The sequence below is a fragment of the Patiria miniata genome, unplaced genomic scaffold (genome assembly GCF_015706575.1).
Source record: "Patiria miniata isolate m_02_andy unplaced genomic scaffold, ASM1570657v1 HiC_scaffold_5, whole genome shotgun sequence".
Lineage (NCBI taxonomy): Eukaryota > Metazoa > Echinodermata > Asteroidea > Valvatida > Asterinidae > Patiria > Patiria miniata.
The window spans coordinates 28,446,350-28,470,282 of record NW_024037072.1 but is presented as its reverse complement, the minus strand read 5'-3'; the positions used below and the strand labels follow the sequence as shown (position 1 = coordinate 28,470,282).

Sequence of the window (23,933 nt, the reverse complement as noted above, 5' to 3'; positions counted from 1 at the left end):
TGTCCCCAAAAGTTTCATCATTTTACAATTAATTCCCTTTTCATTAATTATTAAATTGTAGGTTTATCAAGCAATTTCATTCGAAAGTGTTCAGGTCTGATAGATGAGTCTGTTTACAAATATTACATGGTTTGAGGGTGAACAGTCGAAACTATATAGCTCCCAGAGGTTTTGGACGTTAAAAACTAGTTCCGAGGCCAAAACAGGTAATAAGGATACTTGTTAAATTATTCACCAAAGAGTTACGTCGAGTTACGCGCACTTTTTGTGGGCAAAACATTGCTGTACATTTTCTTTGTTTTTACACCAGTACGCAAGCGCAGCAGAGTGTCGCGCGGGCATCGCGGGTAGTCGGTGTGATACTCTAGCTACTGCGCATGCGGTTTTGCCCTGCGCGTGTGACTCTGTGTATTCGTGCCGGTAACGGTTCGTTAGTGCGACGTCACTTCACCTTAAACCATGCCCACTGCACATAAAGTAGCATTGAGAACCATTGGAACCAGAAAGATACAACATTGGGGTATCGCTTGTTAATTCTGTGTTTCTTGCAGCTCATTTGGTGAGAATAGCCCGCTCCGTGGTGGTCAGTTTAACAACGAGTCCCATCTGGATCCCATTGAAACTGTGTCATTGCTGGCTTCCGCTATGGAGGGTAAAAAGCTTAATATCCAGGACAAGTATGGCCGCACACCGATGCATTATGCCGCCTATAGAGGTGCCATGATCTCGGCTATGCACATCGCCGGGGTGAGTTGGGCTATTGAATACCAAATACACACAATGCAAAATACTCAATATGCACATTAATGTCTATCCAATTTACAGCAGATATTTTCTGCTGCTTAATCCTACATGGTGGCTATAATTTGGAGGTATATCATCGGAAACGAAAAGCCGAAGAGTTAACACACCATATATTTATAATTAAAAAAATGCTGAATATTATACAAGGAATCAACTCAGGACTTTTGGTTTATGTGTAAATGCAATCACCGAGCAGTACGGTGGCCTATCATAACCAGTGTTGTTATTCAAGTAATATATATTGGAAGTTTCTATTTTGTGAGAAGTTTTGCTAACGATTCGGCGACTGGATTTTGTCTCCTTTTAAATTTGTATAGAGGATTAATGATATTGATGTTGAGGATCAAGATGGACACACACCGCTATCCTTGGCCATTCTTAACAGACAAGAAAGGTAACCAGGCCAGTGCTAATAATTATATATCTGATTTAAAATATATACTATATCTGGAGGTACATTAAACTGCTGAATGGAAAATAGTTGTGATTATAATTACAAACGTTATCAGCCCCTTTACGTGTTTAAATGCCATACCTGCATAACGTATGTACTACAGTAACACACATTTCCCTTTATCAAGCAATGAACAAAACGACATACGGTATTGAAAAGGGTAAAGAAGCTTTCTTATGCCTTACCAAGCTTTCGTCAGCAAAAATACTTACTTCTGTTGAGTAGAAACGAATATCATTGCAAATGACTTTGAGCTCCATCTCCTTCTTTTCCCGTCCATCCTGCCTTCAGCATGGTGATATGGTTGATCCAACGAGGCGCCAACATCAATCGGGAAGTGAAGCTGGTTGGTTTGGAAAGCAGTGCCAACGATCAGAGTGTGGAGCCAACCCAATCATCATCATCATCGCCATCATCAGAAGAACCCCAATACTGGAAATGGAAGGCTCTAGAAACCCCTGACGCCCCAGATCCGCAGGCACAGACCTCATTCTTCCAGGCGGTGGTGTATGAGGAATGGCAGGGAGCTGTGTATGTTCTGATGGATTGCATCGCCAACTGTGGTATCTCTTACGCAGATGCCATCCGGGTAATGCTTCCTGTTTGGTGTTTTTTTATCTCACGATAACATTTGATTTCCGTGGGAGTTTATTAAAAACGTATCAAACCAGTTGCTTAATTCTAATGAAAAGATACTTTGTGCAGTTATGTAAATGTTGCTCAAAATAAATGCTCTCTTAAAGTAAAACAATCTGGAGGTCTGTCAGTAGGCATGTGAAAAGTACGATCAAAGAAGAGTTCACTTCTCTCCTAAAGTGATCCATATCTAGAAATAGATCTACAATGTATATTGTCCACAGTGACAAGGACATTACTGTTTGTAATAAATCTGTCATCCATCTTAAATGACATTTCCGATTGTATTTGTTTTGTTAGGTAAATAAATATAGGCCTAATGTTGTCTCCGTATGTGCTATTCTGGTATTCGCACAGGCTGTTCTTGCACAACAGAAGTTCCAACTGGCTAATGAAATGATTCGTAAACTACGTAATCCACGCAATTTGCTGACAACGAACGACAAGGGTCAGAACCTTCTGCATCTCCTGGCCATCCATGCAGAGGGTGGAAGCCACCTTCAGCGGCAGGTGTTGTAAAAAATCTCCCCGTTGCGGTACTCGTTAAGGAACACTCCAATGTAACTTAGTCTTGAGCTGCCAGAATCATGAAATGAGTCCTTTTCACCTACTTAACGTTTCCATCTCGAACCTAAAACGTACGCATTTTTTTCCCACACCTCGATGTGATTCGAGTCAATTTCACATTGTTTTCATGGCTAGTGTCACGAATTCTCCACAGTTAATGTTAGGTTTCCATCATGAGTAGAGAAGCAAGTGAGCTAGCGTGATTATCACAAAAGTACAACATATGCGCAGCACAAAGGTCTGAAACATACCCCTGACCTTTTGAAATTTTCAGAAGAGATCTTGAGTACATACGTCTTGAATTCTGTCTACACTTGCTTATGTCGAGTCTAGATTGCCATAACGCTGCTCCACAATGGCGTCAAACTGTTCGTAACAGACTACAAGGGATGCACGCCATTACACTATGCTGCAGTCAACATGAACGCGGTGGTTTGCAGTGCCTTCGCGGGTAAGTTACTGATGGTAAACAGTGATTACAATTCCCCTCCACGTTTTGGGTAAGATAATGCAAATTCGATGGATGAATGTATTCGACCGACCGCCATTACCACCCAGGTATTTAGTCTTCCTAGTCGTACACAACACTGGGTATGTTGAGTTGCAATGGGTCTTATAAAGCCACTTTAAAAAAAAACAACTTACTTTGTTGTCAGGTATCCGTAAAAAGACTTTATCCGTTTCTTCGAACTGAAACGTTTATCTGAAGTGCTTGTATTGATTTCTTCGGTAGAGGAAGATCCAATCGGATTCAAGAGTTGTATCACGTGTGCTGACAACAGAGGCAGGGTACCAGTGGCCTCGCTGTTCTGGAGCTTATCGTACAACAGTACCAAAGAAATTGTTGAGTAGGTAGAACTCGTTGTTATGCCGGTAGTTTATCATATACAAAAAATATTTTTCTTAGAGTTCATATAATCTTGGTAGTAGGCCTTCTATGGGCTACGTGCGCGAACCAAACAGGGTGTTTTTTTTTTAAACCACTTTTGATGTTTAGAAGATGCACGCACACAGCTTTGTTACAAAGGGGGAAACATAATTACTTATGTCATAAAAATAGAAGAATATGTCTTCTTTAAACAACTTTTTTCCATTCGCATTCCAGACTGATTCGAAAACATAATGGGAGCCTAGACGTGTGCACAGCCTTCCCCAATGTGAGCCTCCTCAGTATGAAGCAACAACTACGCTTAGAATCCCTGCAGGATTGGTACCACAATCTGCCAGAAGAGAAGACGATTGACGTCACACCGCTGATCCTCATGGTTCTCATGAATAACTTCGCTGGTTGTCAACTGCTGCTGAAGAATGGTGCCAATCCCAACGCGACAGATAGGAATGGGGTCACACCACTCATGCATGCTGTCTTGCAGGTAACCAGTGATGAAAATACCCTTATTAAAAAAAATCCAGTATTTATTATCATTTACCAATGATGTCTCTTGATGCATCCACAGTCGCTTTGATTACATTTAGATTTGTCTATTAACTACAAAATTTAGATGATGTACACATTTTTTTTCTTCTTCAGAATGAAATTGCCGTTGTGAGTGTTCTGATGAATAAGAATTATGCGGAACCCCTGATCCCAGGAATAAAAAGGACAAGTGCCGCTGTGCAACAGGTGTCACCTTGGATATCAAACATTTGGAAGCAAAAAAGTAGGCAGCCGTAGAATTGTATTGATAGGCTGAAATGTTATCTACTGCTTACTCAATGTTACACATTGTATAATGCAAGGCACTTACAACCACCCCTGAGTGACAATTCATGTAATTCTTATGCATTTCTATTTCAACCGTGGCAGAGTCTGGCTCGTGCTCCCGCCAAGCTACATTCACTATTGATGAAGGCTACGAATTGGAAGGCAGTCCAGAGCAGTGTAAATGTAAGTACATGCACACAGTTTCACATAATTAGGGTGAGGATGCTACCTGCGACTTACACTAAGTCCAGCGGACAGTTCGTGGTGTGCATGATGATACCTACAAGTTTGATGTTATCATTTATATTTTACAGTTCCGAAGTGTAAAAAGACCAGCAGCATCAACTTAAACGCTGTTGACTCGCAGGGCCGGACTGCAGTTCACTACCTGATGAAGACCTGTGATTATGGCACCTACGAGAACGTAGAGATGTTAGAATTGTTAGCAGGAGTTGGTGCCAAGTTGTCTGAGCGAGATCATCAAGGCAAGACACCGCTGGACTACTCAATGGAGACTGGTTCACAAAAGATGGCCGCTGCTCTACAGAAACTGATTCGGGTTAAGCCACACAAAAAGGTTAGTGACTAAAAGCGAGGACAGTTGATTCCAGATAGACATTCCGGTTTTCAGTGTTGTCAACGAGGAACGAAGAATCTCCAATAATTCCAAATCTGCTTTGGAAGGATAAAGACAGTTTAGTCAAATCTATATCTTAAAATCAACCTCGCTAAGAATGCTTTGACGTACAACAATTTAAATTTAAAGTGATATGTGTCTTTTGTAATAAGAAACATTTCTTGCCATGATTCTCAACTGTTCTTGACAAAATGTGACATCGTTCTTGATATTTAATAGGTTCGTCCTAAGCCTGCGAGCCCTGAGTGGTCGGATGGTATAGACTTCCCCTCACCCAAACCCAATGTTGACAATGACGCCAAGGCTATGGTTGAAATCCTGGAAGCAGAGCGTAGCAAGACAATACAGGATGAGGACCTTAAACCCACAGTTGATAAACACTCGGATATGGCTGATGCAGGGTAAGTTACGAACAAATTAAATTTAAACTGAAGGTCCAAAATGAAGACAAATGGCCTAATTGGCTCAACATGTGATTAAAATTTGCAAGCATTTTTCGATATCGAGGAAAAATGGGAAACAAAGGCTATACAATCTTTTGGTGTAAAACTAACAAAGTCATTTTTCCAAGTAAAAAATGTGAAAGCATTCTTAAAACTTATACCACCCTGTGGAACACGTTTTCTATTTTAAAGGAATCATTTGCTTTTTTTTAGTTTTTTGCTTTTTTTGCGTTTCAAGCAACAAAATTCCTTAAAATCTGAAGTAAGGTGCTTGACAACTAACTTTTGGACTTTTAGCTCATTTGCTACTTTACATTTTGAGAAAACGGAGAAAGCACGCACAAGTTCTTGGGGTCTCGCGAGTGGATTCCGTAGCTGACGTACGCAATTTAAAACCACCATGTATGATTGTTTGCTTCCGAACTCGATACCATTTCAGGGTATTTTGTTTTATGTCTATGTTCATTGTGAGCAAAGTTTTTCTCATGAAACCGGTACGTATGTTAAATTCATGATCGATGGAACCATTATCTGTGCATGATCTGGTTCAGCATGCACATTATTTGGAGCCTTACAGTTATCTTTCGGATTACAGGGTCGTGCTAATGGACGAGGAGCAAAACATTGGATACGACATTATCATGACAATAGTTGAAGTGCAGTATGGAAGATATGGCTTGAACAACTTCTACAGGATGCAGGTGAGAATTTTTGTCTGGTTCTGAATAGTTCAGAATACTAACAAAATCGTTTATTCATTAACCCTGGGGACCCATATGAGTTCCTGGATCATTTCCTTTATTTTAAATGGATCACATTTCTACAAAGTATACAACTCAATACCAAATTCGACCCACACAACGTCAAACTGCTGTGCTTAAAAAAATACGCTTCAAAACTAGCGTGTTGTACCAGTTGGCAATATGAGACAAAAATATTTTATCTGGAAAAAAGCAAGATAATTATGCCTGCTGAGGTTGAGGTCACACTTTATTGTTTATAGAAAACGGAAGAAGGGCAAACATTAAGTAGCAGTTGAAATAGTTGTAGTTCTAGTGGAAGGGGGGCAAAGGTGGTGATAGTGGAACCAAAAAAGGGACGCTGATATAAAATAGGTGCCAATCACAACACTTTGGAGTTTGGCCGTTATTTTAAAATGTTAAATAAAAAGTTATCCTCGAAAAGTCACACAACCGGATAATTTTTCCCTCATATTTTGGACTTAAAGGATAGGACACAATGCCCTAGAACTCTCAAACAATTGTGTCACATTGTCTATTCAAGCTACAAAAATCGTGAACTTCTCGACCACAGCATTGTGAAGAAATTGCGCAGAGAAAGTGGTTCTATCAGTAAAGAGCCAGATTCCGTTGTTAAAACCGTTGGTTTCCCTCAGGAAAAAAATTCCAGATTTATCCCGTATTTCTTTTCATTTGGCTTGTTTTGCTTTCTCCATCATGCTCAAGCATACAATATCGGTGTTTTTCAAGTGGTACCTTATTTAATTTCTGACCATTTCTTTCTTTTACAATTTCTATCTTCGATCAATTCTTAGTTGATCCATCAGTTAGGTAAGGACATGATTGTGTTGTTCACACGTTGGGGCCGCATTGGCGATGATGGCCAATTCCAAAAGACACCCCTCCCGAAGGAAGATGCCATCTCTGAATTCAAGAAGATCTTCAAGGCAAAGAGTGGAAACGACTGGGAAAATGTCAAAAGGTGAGTATTCCAGCAGCATTGTTATAAAAAACAGATTTCATCATTTAGGCCCGTGGCAACGTATTTAGAAATATGACATTTAGGGCAAAAACCTGGACGGGTTAGTAATTCTTATTTCTCTGTCAGTATTTCTTGTGTATTTGCAGCAGCATCCACATGATGTTATCCAGATTTAGTTTATCAAAAATGACGTTTTAACCAACCTCTTTTTTCCCCTCAAACCACTCAGCTTTGAGAAGAAGCCCAAGAAGTACATGCTGGTTGAAATCGACCCATGGAGGGCGAAAAGGAACGAAGCAATCAAGGAATTTCAGTTTGATTTGGAGTCATCGGTACCGTCCGAACTACCCAAAAGTGTACAGAACGTTATGCATGAGATGGTGAGTATTTTGGGTGATGAAATCTGTAGTCAAATGGGAAGGACGACTTTCACAATCACGATGGTGATAACTCGAATCATATCAACAACTACCGCTAAAACAAAGGATAGCTTGTGGCTAATATGGTTTAATAAGAAGCCAAGTGTTTCACATCATTTAACATTTATGTAAAACATCATTGTCGCATTCAGTATTCATTACTGAAAATGTCAAAGCGTAATAATAGTACTAAAATTGTTGACACAGTGGTGACATTCTAATGATGAGTACAATATGAGGCTTTGCATGGTAGATATAACTGATGAATGAAAGGTTTGCGGAAACACCATGTAGGAATAATTATTTTTCAAACTAAGAGATTGCTTTTGAAGAGAACCGTAGGTATAAACTCGACGTTCCGGTCAGTATGCTCTGACCGTCTTCAGGAGACTCTCTGAGCATACTGACCGGAACGTCGATTTTATACCTCTTGTTCTTTTCAAAACCATTCTCTTAGTTTGAGAAATTATTCCCACATGGTGTTTCCGCAAACCATAATGATATACCATCATATACGTGTTGTTCATTTATAATTGATATAATGATCATGTTTTGAAACACTTTTTCTTAGACTAAGCCTCAGGCTCTGAAAATGGCTCTTGGGGAAACAGGGGTAGACGCTTCCATCATGAATTTCAGCCATATGTCGAGAGAAGTGCTGCAAAAGGCCATTGATATCTTGGACAAACTCGGGTAAATTACTCAGAATCTTCGGCTCTGACTTCAATTATTACTGAGACATGAACCACTCGTTAATGTCGAGGAAGGTGCACAAATAAAGAAGACATTAAAAATGAATGTTACAATGTTTGAAGCACCATTGGAAAGGATGAAAAAAATCACTTCTTTTACATTATTGACATTTTCTCAGTAACTCAATGTGCTGTTTTCATGATTTTTCCGGTACATGTAGTTGAAAGACAAAACTTTTAGCTTTAATTTGATATCCAAAAACATAAAAATTCACAGATCACGTTTTTGAAATAATAGCAAATGTTCAGACATTTAACTCTGCTATTTCGTTTATCCCTGCGCAGTGAAGTGATTAAAAAGAGTTCTGAGTCTAAGGGAGAAGAGGCAACATATCTGGCGTCCTGTGAAAAGGTCGGTTTCATAGCAATTGTAATTTTGGATGTTTGAAATAAAGAACGTCATTTGTTATAATTTCCATCCTTTTCTTTGCCTAGAGGTTGTTACTTTTAATTTCCTTGTAGTTTGTACTGATTAACGGTAGATTATCACGGATTTGCAGTAGTGTTATTGGTATTGAAAAGTAAAGAATAAGTCATCAATAAGTCATCAAACCGGAAAGCCATATACAGGGTGAGTCAAAACAGCGGAACCCAAACCCCTAAACATAATTATTATATTTCATATTTTGAAAAAAATATGTACCACCAGACATAATGATGACCGGAAAGCCAATTTCGTAAGCTACTTTTAAATGAATAACTGTACTTGCTCATTCCGTTCAAAGAATATCACAATTTAAACGCAATAACCCTAAAACCTGTTCCGTCCAATAATAATAAGTTTAGTGTATACATTGTACTCTGACTACTTGGAACATCAACAAAAATGACACAGAATACTTGTTTCAACAACTGTAGTGCACAATATCTTTATTAACAACCCTGGTTAGGCAATTAAAATGATTTATACAATGCACTTTTTGTTTAAAAAAGACGGGCCTTCAAAACGTCGATGTTGAATATGTTAAATTTTTATACTGAGGTTTTATTGCTGGTGATGTTTGAAGACAATTGTGACGACGATTCTTGAAATCGCATTTTTGGACGAAAGAGGTTTTAGTGTCATTGTGTTTAAATGGTCATATGTTTTTAACGGAACGAGCAATTTTTTTTTTTTTCATCTGAAAGTAGCTAATGAAATTGGCTTTCCAGTCATTCTTATGTTTGGTGCTACATATTTTTGTTAAATATGAAATCTAATTTTTGGGAGTTTGGGTTCCGCTTTTTTTGACACACCCTCTAAAATGCCAGCAATTGAAGGTCAAAGTTGAAATGTTGAAAACTAAAAGTAATTACATTATGGATTCAAGCTTGATCTTTGTATTGCTGGCATCTTCGTTCGACCGACGAATAATATATGTCCTTTTTGAGTTTGATAGTATCATTCTTAACTTTTTTTTAATACCAATATAAGATGTAAACAGTTTCAATTTCACGAAAATTAATATTTTAAAATTTGATTAATTCTAAACAATCCGTTTTATTTTCGTTGCCCAATATTATTACAGATGTATGAACTGAGTAACGAATACTACTGTGTTATTCCTCACGAGAACTTTGCACATGACGTCATGAGGCCCATTGTGCGAGCTACGGAGGTCGAAGAGCACAAAAATAAACTCTACAGTCTGTTGGAACTAGAAATGGTCAACAGGATCCTCTTGGGGGCGACATACAGAAAACATGGTTTGTTTATGTTAACTGTTCCTGTTAGTGTCTGAAACTGGTTCAAGCGCAGTAATATCTGAATGCACGGTTCTTTCCTATTCACCCCTACTCTTGATTATGAAGAGAAGTTTCAAAAATAAGTAGTGCGACGTATGGAGATACTCCGGCAAAAAAGAGATTACCAATTAAAATGTAATGCGATGATATTTGTGGATATATTTCAGGTAGTTGTTTGCTTAGCACATTTTGTTATTCCAAGTTGGTCAGGACCATGATTGATAACACTATTTTGCGTTGATATTTTTGTCCAGAAATGTTTTGTCCAGAGATGCAAAAGGAGCAAGTTTAGACTGTGCTCCATTTAGTAAGAAATAATTACTAGGCGGCATTTGGTGAAACGTATTGTGAATCAAAGCGATTACAAGTCAATGGAAATTGTCTTTTTCAGAGATAAATCCTCTGGACTACATTTACCGCGCTTTAGACTGCAAAGTGAAACTCATGGATAAAGACGACGAAGAGACACAGCATATACTGCAGTATATCCACCAGTCAAGTGAGTATTGTAGCTTGATGGGGGTATCAACGCCTCATAGAGACTAATTGTACGTCGGAAAACTCCAAAATGTTAACTAGTATCCAGGTCCTCTGCCGTCTAAAAGCACTTGACTACAAAGCAGTCATCATCCCAGCGGACAATAGTTTTGTCGGCTGGGTGCAGGTTTTGACTATTATCTAGTCAGATCGAAGTGTTTTCTTTTTACAGTGAATTAATCGCATTTATGTTATGTTTGTGTACATCGTCTTTTTTGATATTATTTACTTATTATCTGCACGTTTGTTTTCTGACAATTTTGTTTGGCTTGACCCTTAAACAAAATGTTTGCTCCTCCTCTTTGCTCAAAAATGTTATGACCGATCGTCACGATGTTCAAAGTACTAACAGAAACATTATTGCTAGATGCATATACGCAATGACTCAGCTCAATCAAATGAAGCGATTTGGAAATTTGATCATTAACCACTCTTCCGTACATGAATGATATGATTGAATGTGTTTTCCTGTACAAAAGGAAAAAAGGTTAACATTTGGCGTGAACGCTACGTCTGAAATGTATTCATTTGCTAAAACTTCCGGAGGGCATCAGTCCACAAACTGTCATTAAAAGAGCTTGACAATAATTTTAGGGATATTGTTGAGGGATCCACTTGGCCCTCAGAGGTGTTAACCGTCTCTGACTGCGTGCTACCTTCTCGCAGGTGCCCGCAGTCCTCCAAATGTGGTAGCCATCTTTCGATTGTCACGTGACGGGGAAGAGGAGCGACTGAAATCCTGCAAGTTGGACAATCACAAACTGCTATGGCATGGAAGCAGCGTTGTCAACCTGCTTAGCATCCTGAAGAAAGGTTTGCAGATTAACCCGGTAGAGGCCCAGCGATCGGGACAAAGATTTGGAGAGGTAGGTATCAACCTTAGAGCTATATTAATATAAGTCTATGGCATCAACCAATCAAGTCACGCTATCACTCCTGTTGCAAAAGAACTCTTCAGTGGCAAAAGCGTCGTGCAGTAATTTCACACAATAGCTTGCACAATGTGTTGCCATTGAAAGGGGCCTTGTGTTTGTACAGTGGTCACATGCCAGGATTAACCCATCTCATGATAAACTTCTTTCACAACGCTTTTTTATCTCTTTTTGATTGCAAACATTTTAAACTGGTATTTAAGACTGAAACATATTTCAAATGGAACATATACGATAAGCAAATATCTATTCCGCTGAACTGTAGACAATTGTGAGAAACCCCTCTTTGGTTTAATTTTTAAGTGCACTTAAAATGTTCCATGCTTTTCTGACAACCGAGGGCGCTGTGTTTGTGATCGCACTCAAATCAACACTGTCTTCTGTGCAAACTTTGATCCCAAAATTGAAGCTCAATAAAAAAAAAATCATTCGGATTATGGTGGCTCATCAAGTGACTGTCATTTACCGACTCAAACGCAATTCCTAATGCTGACCGTGGCAAAACACTAACATCATGGGTTTGCTTGTGAATATGTAAATTCGCAAGAGCATAAAACTAAGCCAGAAGCCCCGAAAAGCATAAAACTAAGCCAGAAGCCCCGAAAAGCATTTAAACCTGCCACACTTAAAGGTGAAAGTAAAGTTAAATTTGACACAAGGTCGCATTCAAAGGATTGCATTAAAAAGAACTCCAATAAATGGCTTTTTCAACACTATTGACAGATTAAGTACGGAGAAGCTTGTATTTAAATAATTATTTTAAATTAATGTGCGTAATAAAATTGGTTTTGGAGGTATCGTGCATTATTAATCCAACTTTAAAAGAATAATCATTGATGTGATTTATTTTAAGGGTATCTACACATCGGACGCGTTTGCGAAGAGTATTGCGTACTGCAGGCGATGGGAGCAAAACCAACCTTCCCACTTCATGCTGTTGTGTGAGGTGAGGTTTTGGCATGTCGTATGTATACAGGGTGATTAAACAAAAACGAAACCAAAATGTCGGGACTGTTGTTTTAGTGAAGTTCTCAGTGTAGCACTTGCGACATCTAACATATGAAAGCCATATTTTCATTAGCTTTCTTTTAAAATAAAAATCATTCAAATCACTTATGTACTTTTCAAGTTACGGAATTTTAAACACAACCACCGTTTTAAAGTTCGCGCGATCACAAAAAAGGTGTGCGTTCTTTCAGCAAAACGAAAAAAATTCACACACATCCCTATGTGATTTGTTTTCGTTTTGCTGAAAGAACACTTACAGTTTTGTGATCCGTGGACAGAACTTTAAAACGGTGTCTGTGTTTAAAATTCCGTAACTTGAAAAGAACGTGAGTGATTTGAATTATTCTTGTACTAAAATAAAGCTTTTGAATTGGGCTTGCATATCCTAGATTTTAAAAGTGCTAGATTTTTAAAAGGCGGTCTTAAGTTAAGATCGCTTGTCGGCGATGTCACCTGCCTCCAGAATTTCTAAATACGTTAACAAGAAATATTTAACAAGAAACGTTATACCTGCAAACATTAACCCAGTCAACCATATCAAAAAGTAAAAACCCAAGAGGCGTTTAACTCACATAAAAACTTATCACCTCGCTATTCCGAGTAAACCAGCAAAGGGATAGTCCGAAACTGTGGTCAATTTGCATCGTGCAGGCATGCCGGTGCGCCACAAGCTCGCCACAGTCTATCGCAGTTATGCGAGACTGAATGATACAGGGTTTGTAAAACAAAGAGCGGAACCCAAACCCCCCAAAATATATTTTATATTTAAAAAAATATGTAGCACCAAACATAATAATGACTGGAAAGCCAATTTCATAGGCTACTTTTAGATGAAAAAAAAACCCACTGAAATTTTTCAGTGCGTTCCAAGAATATCACCACATTAAAACGCAATGACCCTAGCACCTGTTTCGTCCAAATCAGTTTTATTTGTGTAATCTGACTGTTTGGAACAATAAAAGAAAATGAAACAGAATACTTGTTTTAACAACTGCCAACAACTGTAGTACACAATACCTTAATATAAACAACCCTGGTTAGGCAGTATGATTTAATTTTTTTTCCAGACGGGCCTTTAAAAGGACTTTGTTGAATATTTTCAATTTTCAAACTGAGGTTTTATCACTGGTGATGTTTGAACACAATTGTGACGACGATTCTTGAAATCGCATTTTTGAACGAGAGAGGTTTTATGGTCATTGTGTTTAAGTCGTGATATTCTTTGATCGGACTGAGCAATTTCAGTAATGTTTTTCTCTAAAAGTAGCTTGTGATTTTTTTTCAGTCATTCTTATGTTTGGTGCTACATATTTTTTATATACATGTATGATACATAATTGTTGGGGTTTGGGTTCCGCTATTTTTTACTCACCCTGTATAATCCTGAAGCTCGGATGCTAGACATTATTGGGTATTAAACATGCACTGGTCGACGAGCTTTATATTTCAACAACAGATGCCAACAATTTGAAGGGAATTGATTTGCAAGTCAATATCACGTGTATTACAGGTTGCCCTTGGCAAGATGGCGAAAGGTCGAATCAGTGACGAGGAAAAACGACACTCCAACAGCACCTACGCCCCCGGTGGAACCCGTACAAACGGCAAGCGTGAAGTGTGTCTGCCTTCAGGTAATTTCACGATTATCTCCAAGTCGTTTAATATACTGGACAGAAATTACGGCCTGCAGGTGACCATTTATAAGAAATATCCCGAGTATAGGATCAATTTAATGGAACAGCGTACCCCATGCAACCGACGATTTCTCGGGTATATGGTTCCAGCGCGATGACCTATACGTAATACATATCGACAACTGCACAACCGTCACCATAGGTTGTGAGTTAAAATCCCCTCAATCCACAATCTCTATTTTGCAATTTCAGCTCATTAATAAACAATTGTTTTGAATGTGTCCGTGTTTTCCTTTTGGCAGGTGCATCGTTACCTCTTGGTATGCTGCATTCAAACCACATGTACTGCCATCTGAGCGACTACAGCGAGTATGTGGCGTACACCGAGGAACAAGTGTGCCTCCGCTACCTTGTTCACGTGGTCTAGGTGAAGTCGGTGGAAATGCGTATTAGCCAAGGGCTTTAGATTTTTTTCCCATGGAACATGGGCTTTTAAGTATATCTGTTAATTTGCTACAGCTCATAAATAAATGTGTTTTCGTTCACGATAATGTTCTGTAAAATGTTTATGAACGAACCAAAACATAGCGTTATCAGTATAGGTTAATATCCAGGCCTAACAATAAAATTGCTTGATCTTCATGCTTATTTGGCTTATTTACATTCAAATATTATTTGATCAACTATTTACACATTAATCACTTACATAGCATGTTTCCATATTAATATAGTGCTATACAGACTAGGCGAATGTTGAATTGGATTTCAGTTTTACGGGAAAACGACTGATTTGGTATTAAACATAATAACAAACATGGATTTCAATCTCAAATTGGATATAGATTCTTGTGGGGGAAATGCAAACGTGTTGACGCAGTCTGAGGTTTTACAGAGATATTCTTTATTGATGCTTATTACCTCCTAAATAATGATTTTATCTTGAACAGAATTTATGATTTAAAATATGCAGAAAGAGTTTTTTTCACACCGTTTAGGAGGGAATCTTAAAACAGTCTTTCGGGAAAGGTTATATCTCGTTAACACTCAAGAAACGCGCTGGTTGCTCGACACTTGTTTTATGTCAATATAATATCACTATTGTTCAATTTAGATCACATATTTAGCATTTAGAAATGTTTATTTGCGATTTAATATTTAGTAAAGTACTGAAATAAGAAATCGTCATCCTAAAAGTGATTATGTATTTAAATGGGATTTCGTTATCTAAATTTGACTTACGACTGCTTTCAAATGCAGATACTGTGTATGTACATGTAATAATGTGTTTGGAATTTTAAATACTATAATAATTTTAAAATGTAAATTATAAATAAATGATTAAGGATTGCTGAATCCCAAAAGGAGATTCATTGTTTTAGACAATCTAAAATCTGAAATGCAACCATAATAATATGTCTAGTGGTTGAAATCGGTTCAATTATTTTGCTTGAAAACACTGAGGTCTTCAATAAATTATGTTTAAAATTCATCGCACGTTTAGAAGCAAACGCTTTACCGTCATTCAATAAAAAAACATTTACATGCAAATTAGCTTTTAATGCGTAAATTGAGGTTAACTAACATACATTTGTAGTTTTAAATAGACAGCATATAGTTCGAAACAATAAATTGAGCGTTCTATATCAAAGCCCAACCACTTTGCCTTTTCCTATATGGACCTGTCCGTTACTAACTTGTCCGTTAAGTGCAACTCTTTCCCGCATATATATGAAAAAAGTTCGATAGAGTCAAAAATCGTGTATGCATAACATATACACGTGGCTGTTCAGTATATACATTGAAGTGACGTCATGCTGACGTTATCGTGACTTTTATAAATATATACCATTTAAATGTTGATTATTCACAAATAAACCATCAAACAATTTTCCGGAAAAACCATGTATTGTGCATGGTGGACAGTCAACACTTCTTTTCTGCATAGTTGCGGAAAAGCCTTTTGTTTTGTTCTGATTGTTTCTTTCTCTTTGTTCTATCCTAAATCCCACACTGTTTGTACCCGTTTTATTCTCGATGGACGTTTTATTCTCTGCATCACTTTTGATATGCATGTATTCCTTTTAAACTTAGCCATACAGCATAGAAATTGGACGTCATGATGTCGTCATCACGTGTCACGTGTCATGTGTCATGCTACTAATGTGCGAAACACGATGGACTTTACAATTGGCAAAGACAAAGAACCCGTTGTGAAACATGTCCTAAAAAAGGCTACAAGTGATGTTGTGGTGACGCCATCACGTGTCACATGGCATCTCAAAGGTGCGTTTTTTAAGTCCGCTATATTTAGAGCACTACCAGCTATGTGATTTTCTTCTCATTGATTTTTGAAAGTTTTTAAGGATATCTCTCAAACGAACCAAGCCAAGTTCAAAGGTCTGTGTTTTTAATACGTTGGCTAGCTCGTTGATTGGGGTTTATGCAGAAAATTGTGGGGAAAAAATGTGCGAGGAGTGGCGTCATCAAAAATGTGATTTTCAAAACACCTACAAAGGAAAATTGATCGTCGACGAACTTTGTGGGTAGGCCTACTTGGACAGCATTACGAGTATACTAGCAAAATCTAAAGTGACGTCACGATGACGTATACACTTTTTTATGAATTTTAAAACTACTCACTTTTTCTATTACATGCAATTAGAGGGACTTAATTTACCATGACTGCATCATGTCTCATGAGAAATTACATATTAAAATGCAATGTAAGCAAACACGTTGTCACCTATGCTCTATGCCCTGTTCTAAAAACAGGCATAATCCTCTAGTTTTTCTCTTTTTTGCCTGAAAGACTATCAAACATAAACTAGGGACACCAGGGCCTTCTTCTTCTTCCAGTTGAGTGTTAACTTCACAGTTGAAGACTACAGCGATTAAGGGTTTTCTTAATTATTCTAACATTTTGCAATCTAACCTAAAATTTGCTGTATTTCATTACCTTCTCTGAATATCAACCAGAATTAAACCATGCATAATTCCTTCCCCAGTTTCTAGAAAATTTGACTCCCAATTTCAAGGCCATATTAAGGGAAGTATAGAAACAAAAGAGAGGTGTGGATTTTAATGCGAGGTGCATTTTAGTTAGAAGTTAAAAGAGAGAGAAAAAAAATCCTTTTCAAGTTAGGCAATTGCTATGTTCCTTACAGGTCACTTTTCTTCAAGAATCTTTTTTTCAGAGAGGGGAGATGTTGTGTCCACAGTGCGCCCTCTAATGGCAGGCTGGAGCAGGTCCACCATGAGTGTTAGTAAGTACTTGCGTCCGGTGTCATATCTGACTGCAATGAAAATCGGACTCCTTTTCCCTATTATTGCAATAATCCCTCGCACGTGACAGGTCACTCTGCCATTATGATCCTAAAAATAGCATATTAGCGTACTTACGCATGCGCAATACTACCGTATTTCATGGAGTCGGATATTCACGCTACACCGGCACTCTATACTTCCCACGACATAACGGAGAACATAACGCATAACACGCTCTGCAACCAAACCTTGCTTGTTCACTAAATTGTCGTGGTCCTCGTCGTTTATTACAAGTCTAAATAGAGGGAAATAGTAGGGAACGAGCACAAAAGATTACTTTCAGATGGACTTGATTAGGCTCGGGACTTTGACCAGTAGACTGTGTATAATCATTTTATTAAAGAGGTTGTGAAATGTATTGCATAAAAGTTGATTCATACCTGACGTGTTTAAGCAAACGGGAATGCATATTACCGAATTTGCAAAAGTTGAACACATTTCAACTTTGGCGAATTTTGCAGCAAATGCTTCATGACAGTTTGCGAAAATACCGAATTGTAAGTTCCTGACGTTGGGCTTTGTACAGTAGGATCCCCCAATTATTATACTTCAACAAAATGGCAGTTACGTACGACGTAGCTTGTCATTATGTCCTGCGAACAGAAGTCCCGTTATCGTGGGGGAAAACAGTTTCAGTAGCCATTGGTTAGGCCCTAGATTAATACAGGATGACGCAATTTAATCGGGTTTGATGCGTGGGTACCTTGAGAGAGTTTTTTTGTCTGCACATTTGTCCGCCAAATCGTGTCACCTATGCCCCCACTCCCGTCTGCATTTGAACAGCGCCCCACCCCACCCACCTCTTCATTCACCGTGACAGGTGATTCCACCAAGTACTAATTAACAAAGAAAAACAGGCAAAGTGTATTCTGAGCTAATGGTTTTATTTTCCGATCTGCATTAAAGATTCGATTGGAATTTCCTGACATTAATCTTTATGAAGAATAGATTTTGTACCGAACAGGATACAAGAACGTAGACTAAAATGCTTATACATTCGCTGATCTTAGTTTTCATTTGACTATACGTTTCCCGTCCAATTACGTTAGATATACGCTTAAGGAGCCACCTTATTAAAATTGTAGCAGGTTTGGTGTTTACAAGTTTATTGCGAGAAAAAAAATGGGGAAAGTTGTTTTGAATCCGGTAAATAATACAATGGGCCAATTGATGATCAACTCGTATCGTGCATATTTAATGTAAATGACTACACAGAAAATAATTTTCCCTCTGTTAATACTTTGAGTTTTTAATCCAATTTTATCACCTTTCTTGTGTGCCATCCATCATCTTTTTAACAACTGCTGTCCTTTTTGAGGAGTCATAGATCAAAGTAGAATGTATTTTGACAGGAATCTACAAATCACAGCCCGGATTTTTGTGATTGTTGTGATTGTTGTTCTGACCTGGAGGTATTTTGTTGTGACTTTTACCAGCTCGCCCCAGAAATCACCTTTCAATAGGAGTTGTGCATGTACGTTTGGAAACATGTTGACTATGCAGTCGCCTATGCTGGGCTACAATGACATTCCTGTTGTGGTTGGGAACCGGCCATTGAGACTTAACAGCTTTCGTGATGTATCCACTCGCGACAATCTGCTGCAAGTACATATGAGACAACAACATCATTGAATGCAGTTGACCACGTTCTGCATGCTGAATGCTCGCAGTATCAAAAACAAAACAGATGAGTTTGTGCGGGAGAATGATCTGGATGTCATCGGGATTTCTGAGACTTGGCTGACTCCAAATGACCCGGCTGTTATTGCTGGTCTAACTCCCGATGGGTACTCGTTCCATCACATACCACGAGCCAATAAGCGGGGAGGAGGTGTCGGCTTGTTGTACCGGAGCACCATCAGTGTTAAAATTAGCAAAAATGGGAGGACGTTCAGTTCGTTTGAAGTACTGTAGGCAGAGTTAGTGAGTAACGCTACTTCAACGCACTTGGTGATTATTTACCGACCGCCTGGGTCCACTGTGGCATTCAGTACCTTCCTTGATGAGTTTGCTTGTTTCATCGACAGTTACCTGTTCGACCAGTCGTCACTTATTATAACAGGTGATTTTAACATTCACATGGACAACCCTTCAGCGGTGAAATCTGCGCAGTTTGCAGATCTGTTATCTGCACATGGACTGCAACAGCACATAAATATACAGCAACCCATCAATGTGGCCACATTCTTGATTTACTCATAACACGCTGTGATGATCATGACTATTATCTCTCAAACATCCGAGTCGTTGAAGGAATCTCTGATCACCTTGCACTCCTATTTGATGTGCCTTTTCACAAACCAGCTGTCCCTACCACAACTGTTGTTTCAAGGAACCTTCGCTCCATTGACATAAATACCTTCTCCATGCAGTGACGTTACAGAATGTCGGTTTACCGAGGTTTGCTCCGAGTCTGCTAAGGATCCTGCATCTGGAGTTGAAATGTACAACAAAACTTTGCTTGGCATTCTGAACAAGCATGCACCAGCCACAACACGTACCTTCAAAGTACGTCCAAACACGAACTGGTATAACAACGAGGTGTCTGAAGCTTTACGCAAACGTAGACAGCTGTTGCGTCTGTTCATCTTACACATGCATACAGATTTTAAACTGTCAGTCCCTTCGTTTGTCTTGTCTGTCTGTTGTGTGTGTCTCTTAGTCTGTTGTCTACGTCTCTCTGTTGTGGCCGTCGTGCTATTTACATTTTGTGCCGTGTGTGCTGTGTGTTAGTTCATCTGTTTGTCCATCGTTTGTCTCGTGCTTAATTGTCTGTTTTTGACAGTTTGTCTTTTATCAACCAGTATGTGTGTCTTGTCTACTGTTAGTCCGTTCATCTGTTCGTCTAGTGTATGTTTCCCACTCTGTTGTGTAGATGTAAGTCTTTTTTTTTTCTTCAAGTCTCTTTGTCGTGGTCCTTTAAGTCTCTCTGTTCTGGTCGTCTTGCTGTTTGCTTGATTGATGATCTGTCTGTCCATTTCTTATCCGCCTTTTTTTTAGACAAAATTTGTTCACCGACTTGTATTTGCATAATTTAGCTTGTTTTTTAGACTTCAATTTAAATTGTAACTGGTTTATTTGTAGTTCTGTAATGAAGCGCCTTGAGCGTCACTTTTTTATTTGTTTGTACGTTATGGCTGTCGTGCTGTTAATTCTCTCTGTCATGGTCGTCTCTCTGTTTACTTGATTGGTGTTCTGTGTCTGTCTGTTTATATCTGCCTGTTTTAGACAATTTTAATTTGTACATCTCTTGTATTTTAAATTTTAACTGGTATATCCGTATTTATGTAAAGCGCCTTGAGCGTCAATTTTTAACCTTGTGCTGTCATGCTGTATTGCATCAATGTGTTTGTAGGACTGTTCATTAGCCTGTCCATCCGTTTGTCTCATTCTTATTGTCTGTCTTGACAGTTTTGGCTGTCTTTTATTAACCATAATGTGTGTCTTGTCTATGGTTATTCTGTTATCAGTCCGTTTTGTGTGTGTTTCCCACTGTTTGTGTAAGTCTTTTCTAAGTCTCTTTTTCGTGGCCGTCGCGCTGTTGCTTTACTGTATCTGTCCATCTTAACCTGCCTGTTTTAGACAACTTATTTCAATTGTTCACCTAGTTATTTTAAAGGTTTTTCTTGTATAAGTTTTAATTTGTTCTTAAATTTTAACTGGTTCATTTTTATTTCTGTGAAGCGCCTTGAGCGTCAATTTTTGACGGATTTGGCGCTAAACAAGAATTAGATATAATTATTATTATTTATAATATTCCAAGATATTCTTAACTCTGAAGATCTTCTAAAGTTCTAAAAATATTTATCTTTGTTAACCCTTCAAATTTTCATTACTCTAAACTGACACCTGCACCATTTCATTTTTATCTAATGGCAATAAGCAATCTAACCAAGCAATGAAAATTGAATGCGTGCCGTCAATATAAGACGGATGTAAAACGTTTTCAAAATTACTCTTAAGAGCCCTATCCACTCCGTTCACATGTACCCCCCTCATCGGCAAAGAAAGTACAGTTGGGGATGACTGACGCCATCTTGCCTGACTGCAATTTTGCCGCGACGCGCGGCCACCGCTAGCATTGTGTGTACATACTGGTATAATTGAATCCCCTGGTGTACATACTGGTACAATTGAATCCCCTGGTGTACGTGCGTCACACGTAACTGGAAAACAGATTTCATAAGCTACTTTTAGATGAAATAATTACTGATATTGCTCAATCCTTTCAAAGATGATCACCATTTAAACACAAAAAAAGCAGTTTGTGTATTCTGACTATTTGGAACAACAAAGAAAATGACACAGAAAACTTGTTTCAAACCTGTCAACAACTCTAGTACACAATATCTTCACTAACAACCCTGGTTAGGCAAATCATATGATTTATAAAATCCACTGTTTTTAAAAGACAGACCTTCAAAAGGACTTTGTTGTTATATTTTTAACTTGGGGGGGGGTTACAATGAAAATTGCTAAACAATTATCCTCGCGAGATTTAATCCAGATGTTTGCTTCGCACAGTTAACATAGCTTTCAAGCTTTTTGGTAATGACGTCACGATAACGTCATCAAGTATCACATTACAAACAACCAAAGATTTTTAGATTTAATCTTTCAGAATCAATATAAAATCAATTGTGAGAGATCTGATTTTGCATTTTTCGGGAGTTGATAGAATAATGATTTATCCAAGATCTTCATTTTTGATATTAGGTGCAAAATCACGTGACCCTTCCCTCCGGTTGAAACCGGAAGTACATTGTAATTTGAACTACAGGTCCGATTGAGTTGAAAGTTGGTATGTACCTAGATCGGGATGTGTTATAGATGAAAATTGATGTGACGTTATGATGACGTCATTACGTGACATGTGACGTCATAATTCAAAGCCCTATGAAAATGTAGTCACTTTTTTTATATGCGTCCATTTATTATAAACAGATCTACACATTCTTCCTGGACACACGTCACAAAAAAGTTTTGATTATTTTGACAAACTTGTATTAAACTGTGTATTGTAAACTGTTGAATGGGATGGTGCCAGACTATTTATGCCTTCTAGCCTCACTTTCATTTCTTTTAATGTGGCTTAAAACATTAGGTCATGTTTAATCACACATTTTAAACTATTAATCAGAGCAGACTGGTATTAATTTGTAATTAACTTTATGTCAATTATAAGATGGAATTTTGCGTCGGGGTGATATAAATGAAATTAGGTTTTGCCCTTCACCGACGTTTTTTGCGGTACCCGCTGCTATGTACATCAGATTCGAACCGGCCAACCGATCCCGTTAGCTCGGTGGTCGAGTGGTAAGACATCTGCATTAGAAAGCAGGAGGTCGTGGGTTCGAGTCCCACCCGAGTGATTTTTCCAACTTTCACTCGGGAGGTAACACACTGAGTATACGGTGTTTAAAAACGTCGGTGAAGGGCAAAACCTAATTTGATTAACTTTATGTCATTGCTTTCATTTCTCTTTGCAAGTTCCAAAAAATATTATTTTACCTCGCTTTCCAATTCAATATGGCCGACTCGTGAATAAAGCCCGTACCATTTTTTATAGTGACTATAGACCTTTCTGCGCTTGGTTGGCAAACTGCATTTTTGCCAACCACGGCCTGCAAAACTATGGAAAGTCCAACACTACAAAAATGAAGAAGAGTTATTACAGATCACCAAAATATTATTTGATACTTGGAAATACAACATTTTCAACAAAGCTGCAAAATAATTCCTACATATGCCTTTTTAATATGTGTTGATAGCGTTATGAGGACTTTTTTGGAAAAATATGTTGCCAACCACGGCTTCAATTTATGCGCTTACGGATGCAACCCTGCAAATAAATTCCCATAGACACTAGTGCTAAATGCCCATACTTCAACATTCTTTAAAAAAATACTCAGAACTCTCACAGGTATTTAAGCTGCACAGAAAAATGATGATCGACATGTCGTCTTTCATTTTCTTTTCATTTTTTGGTGGGTTGACCATTGACTTTTCGAGAAATTCTCGCCCAAAGAAGACGACCCCTATTTTCCCCAAAGCGGAACGGCAGCCATCTTGAAAAACGATCCCTCCACAACATGGCAAAATAGCGCCACTTTCGAGCCCAATTGTATCCAAAATGCTCAGAATTGGAAGCCCCGAGTCCGGGCCAGAGGTTCATTGCCATATCTCTTCAATTCCCCAATGTTATGGCTCCCAGAACTCTCTAATATAGAATATTTTGAGGGGTTCACTTGTATTCATGAGCTCGGCGGATGGATTTAGGCCTATTTACCGGTGTGCACCCTATAATAGCAGGTAACTTTTAAATTTTAACACAAAACCACATTCAGGAGAAGCAGAATATCTCCAAAGTCAATATTTTGAAGAAAAAAATTGAAAGAAAAAAATTATCCGAGGTCGATATTAGGCCCGCTAATAGTGACTTTTTTGCCCCTGCTAAGCTGTAGAGCGCCCCCAGCGACAATAAATTAAGTTTCAGCTACTTTTAAGCTCAAAATGCCCCCCCCCCCCTTTTCAACTAGCAATTGTTTTAATCGGCTGATAGCCTACTGCTCCCTTACGATTTGGGAGCATCCGTTTACGGAAAAACCCTTGTTGATACCTTTAAAACACTTTT

The 23,933-nt window shown here is 38.4% G+C and overlaps 1 protein-coding gene and 1 non-coding gene across 6 annotated transcripts in view; both read left to right on the top strand.

The window, feature by feature from the left end:
* LOC119740989 (poly [ADP-ribose] polymerase tankyrase-like) overlaps positions 1-15,632 on the top strand; it is a 36,751-nt gene extending 21,119 nt beyond the window's left edge. For 3 of the 5 annotated variants that reach the window (XM_038216528.1, XM_038216527.1, XM_038216526.1), the window contains 22 exons: positions 552-747; positions 1,122-1,198; positions 1,550-1,847; positions 2,252-2,404; positions 2,795-2,912; positions 3,195-3,309; positions 3,567-3,834; positions 3,993-4,122; positions 4,269-4,349; positions 4,481-4,743; positions 5,023-5,204; positions 5,842-5,947; positions 6,802-6,968; positions 7,198-7,348; positions 7,959-8,080; positions 8,425-8,491; positions 9,648-9,825; positions 10,256-10,363; positions 11,068-11,267; positions 12,187-12,279; positions 13,852-13,972; positions 14,278-15,632. In XM_038216528.1, coding sequence (XP_038072456.1) covers positions 552-747; positions 1,122-1,198; positions 1,550-1,847; positions 2,252-2,404; positions 2,795-2,912; positions 3,195-3,309; positions 3,567-3,834; positions 3,993-4,122; positions 4,269-4,349; positions 4,481-4,743; positions 5,023-5,204; positions 5,842-5,947; positions 6,802-6,968; positions 7,198-7,348; positions 7,959-8,080; positions 8,425-8,491; positions 9,648-9,825; positions 10,256-10,363; positions 11,068-11,267; positions 12,187-12,279; positions 13,852-13,972; positions 14,278-14,402 — 3,319 coding nt within the window. In that variant the 3' untranslated portion in view covers positions 14,403-15,632. Of the gene's footprint in view, positions 1-551; positions 748-1,121; positions 1,199-1,549; positions 1,848-2,251; positions 2,405-2,794; positions 2,913-3,194; positions 3,310-3,566; positions 3,835-3,992; positions 4,123-4,268; positions 4,350-4,480; positions 4,744-5,022; positions 5,205-5,841; positions 5,948-6,801; positions 6,969-7,197; positions 7,349-7,958; positions 8,081-8,424; positions 8,492-9,647; positions 9,826-10,255; positions 10,364-11,067; positions 11,268-12,186; positions 12,280-13,851; positions 13,973-14,277 lie in introns of those variants that run through there. The other 2 variants (XM_038216529.1, XM_038216530.1) reach the window with 2 other exon arrangements.
* Positions 15,633-22,598: 6,966 nt separating this feature from the next.
* On the top strand, positions 22,599-22,671 carry Trnal-uag. The gene has a single exon. It is a non-coding gene; the product is annotated as a tRNA-Leu (tRNA).
* The last annotated feature ends 1,262 nt before the right edge of the window (positions 22,672-23,933 follow it).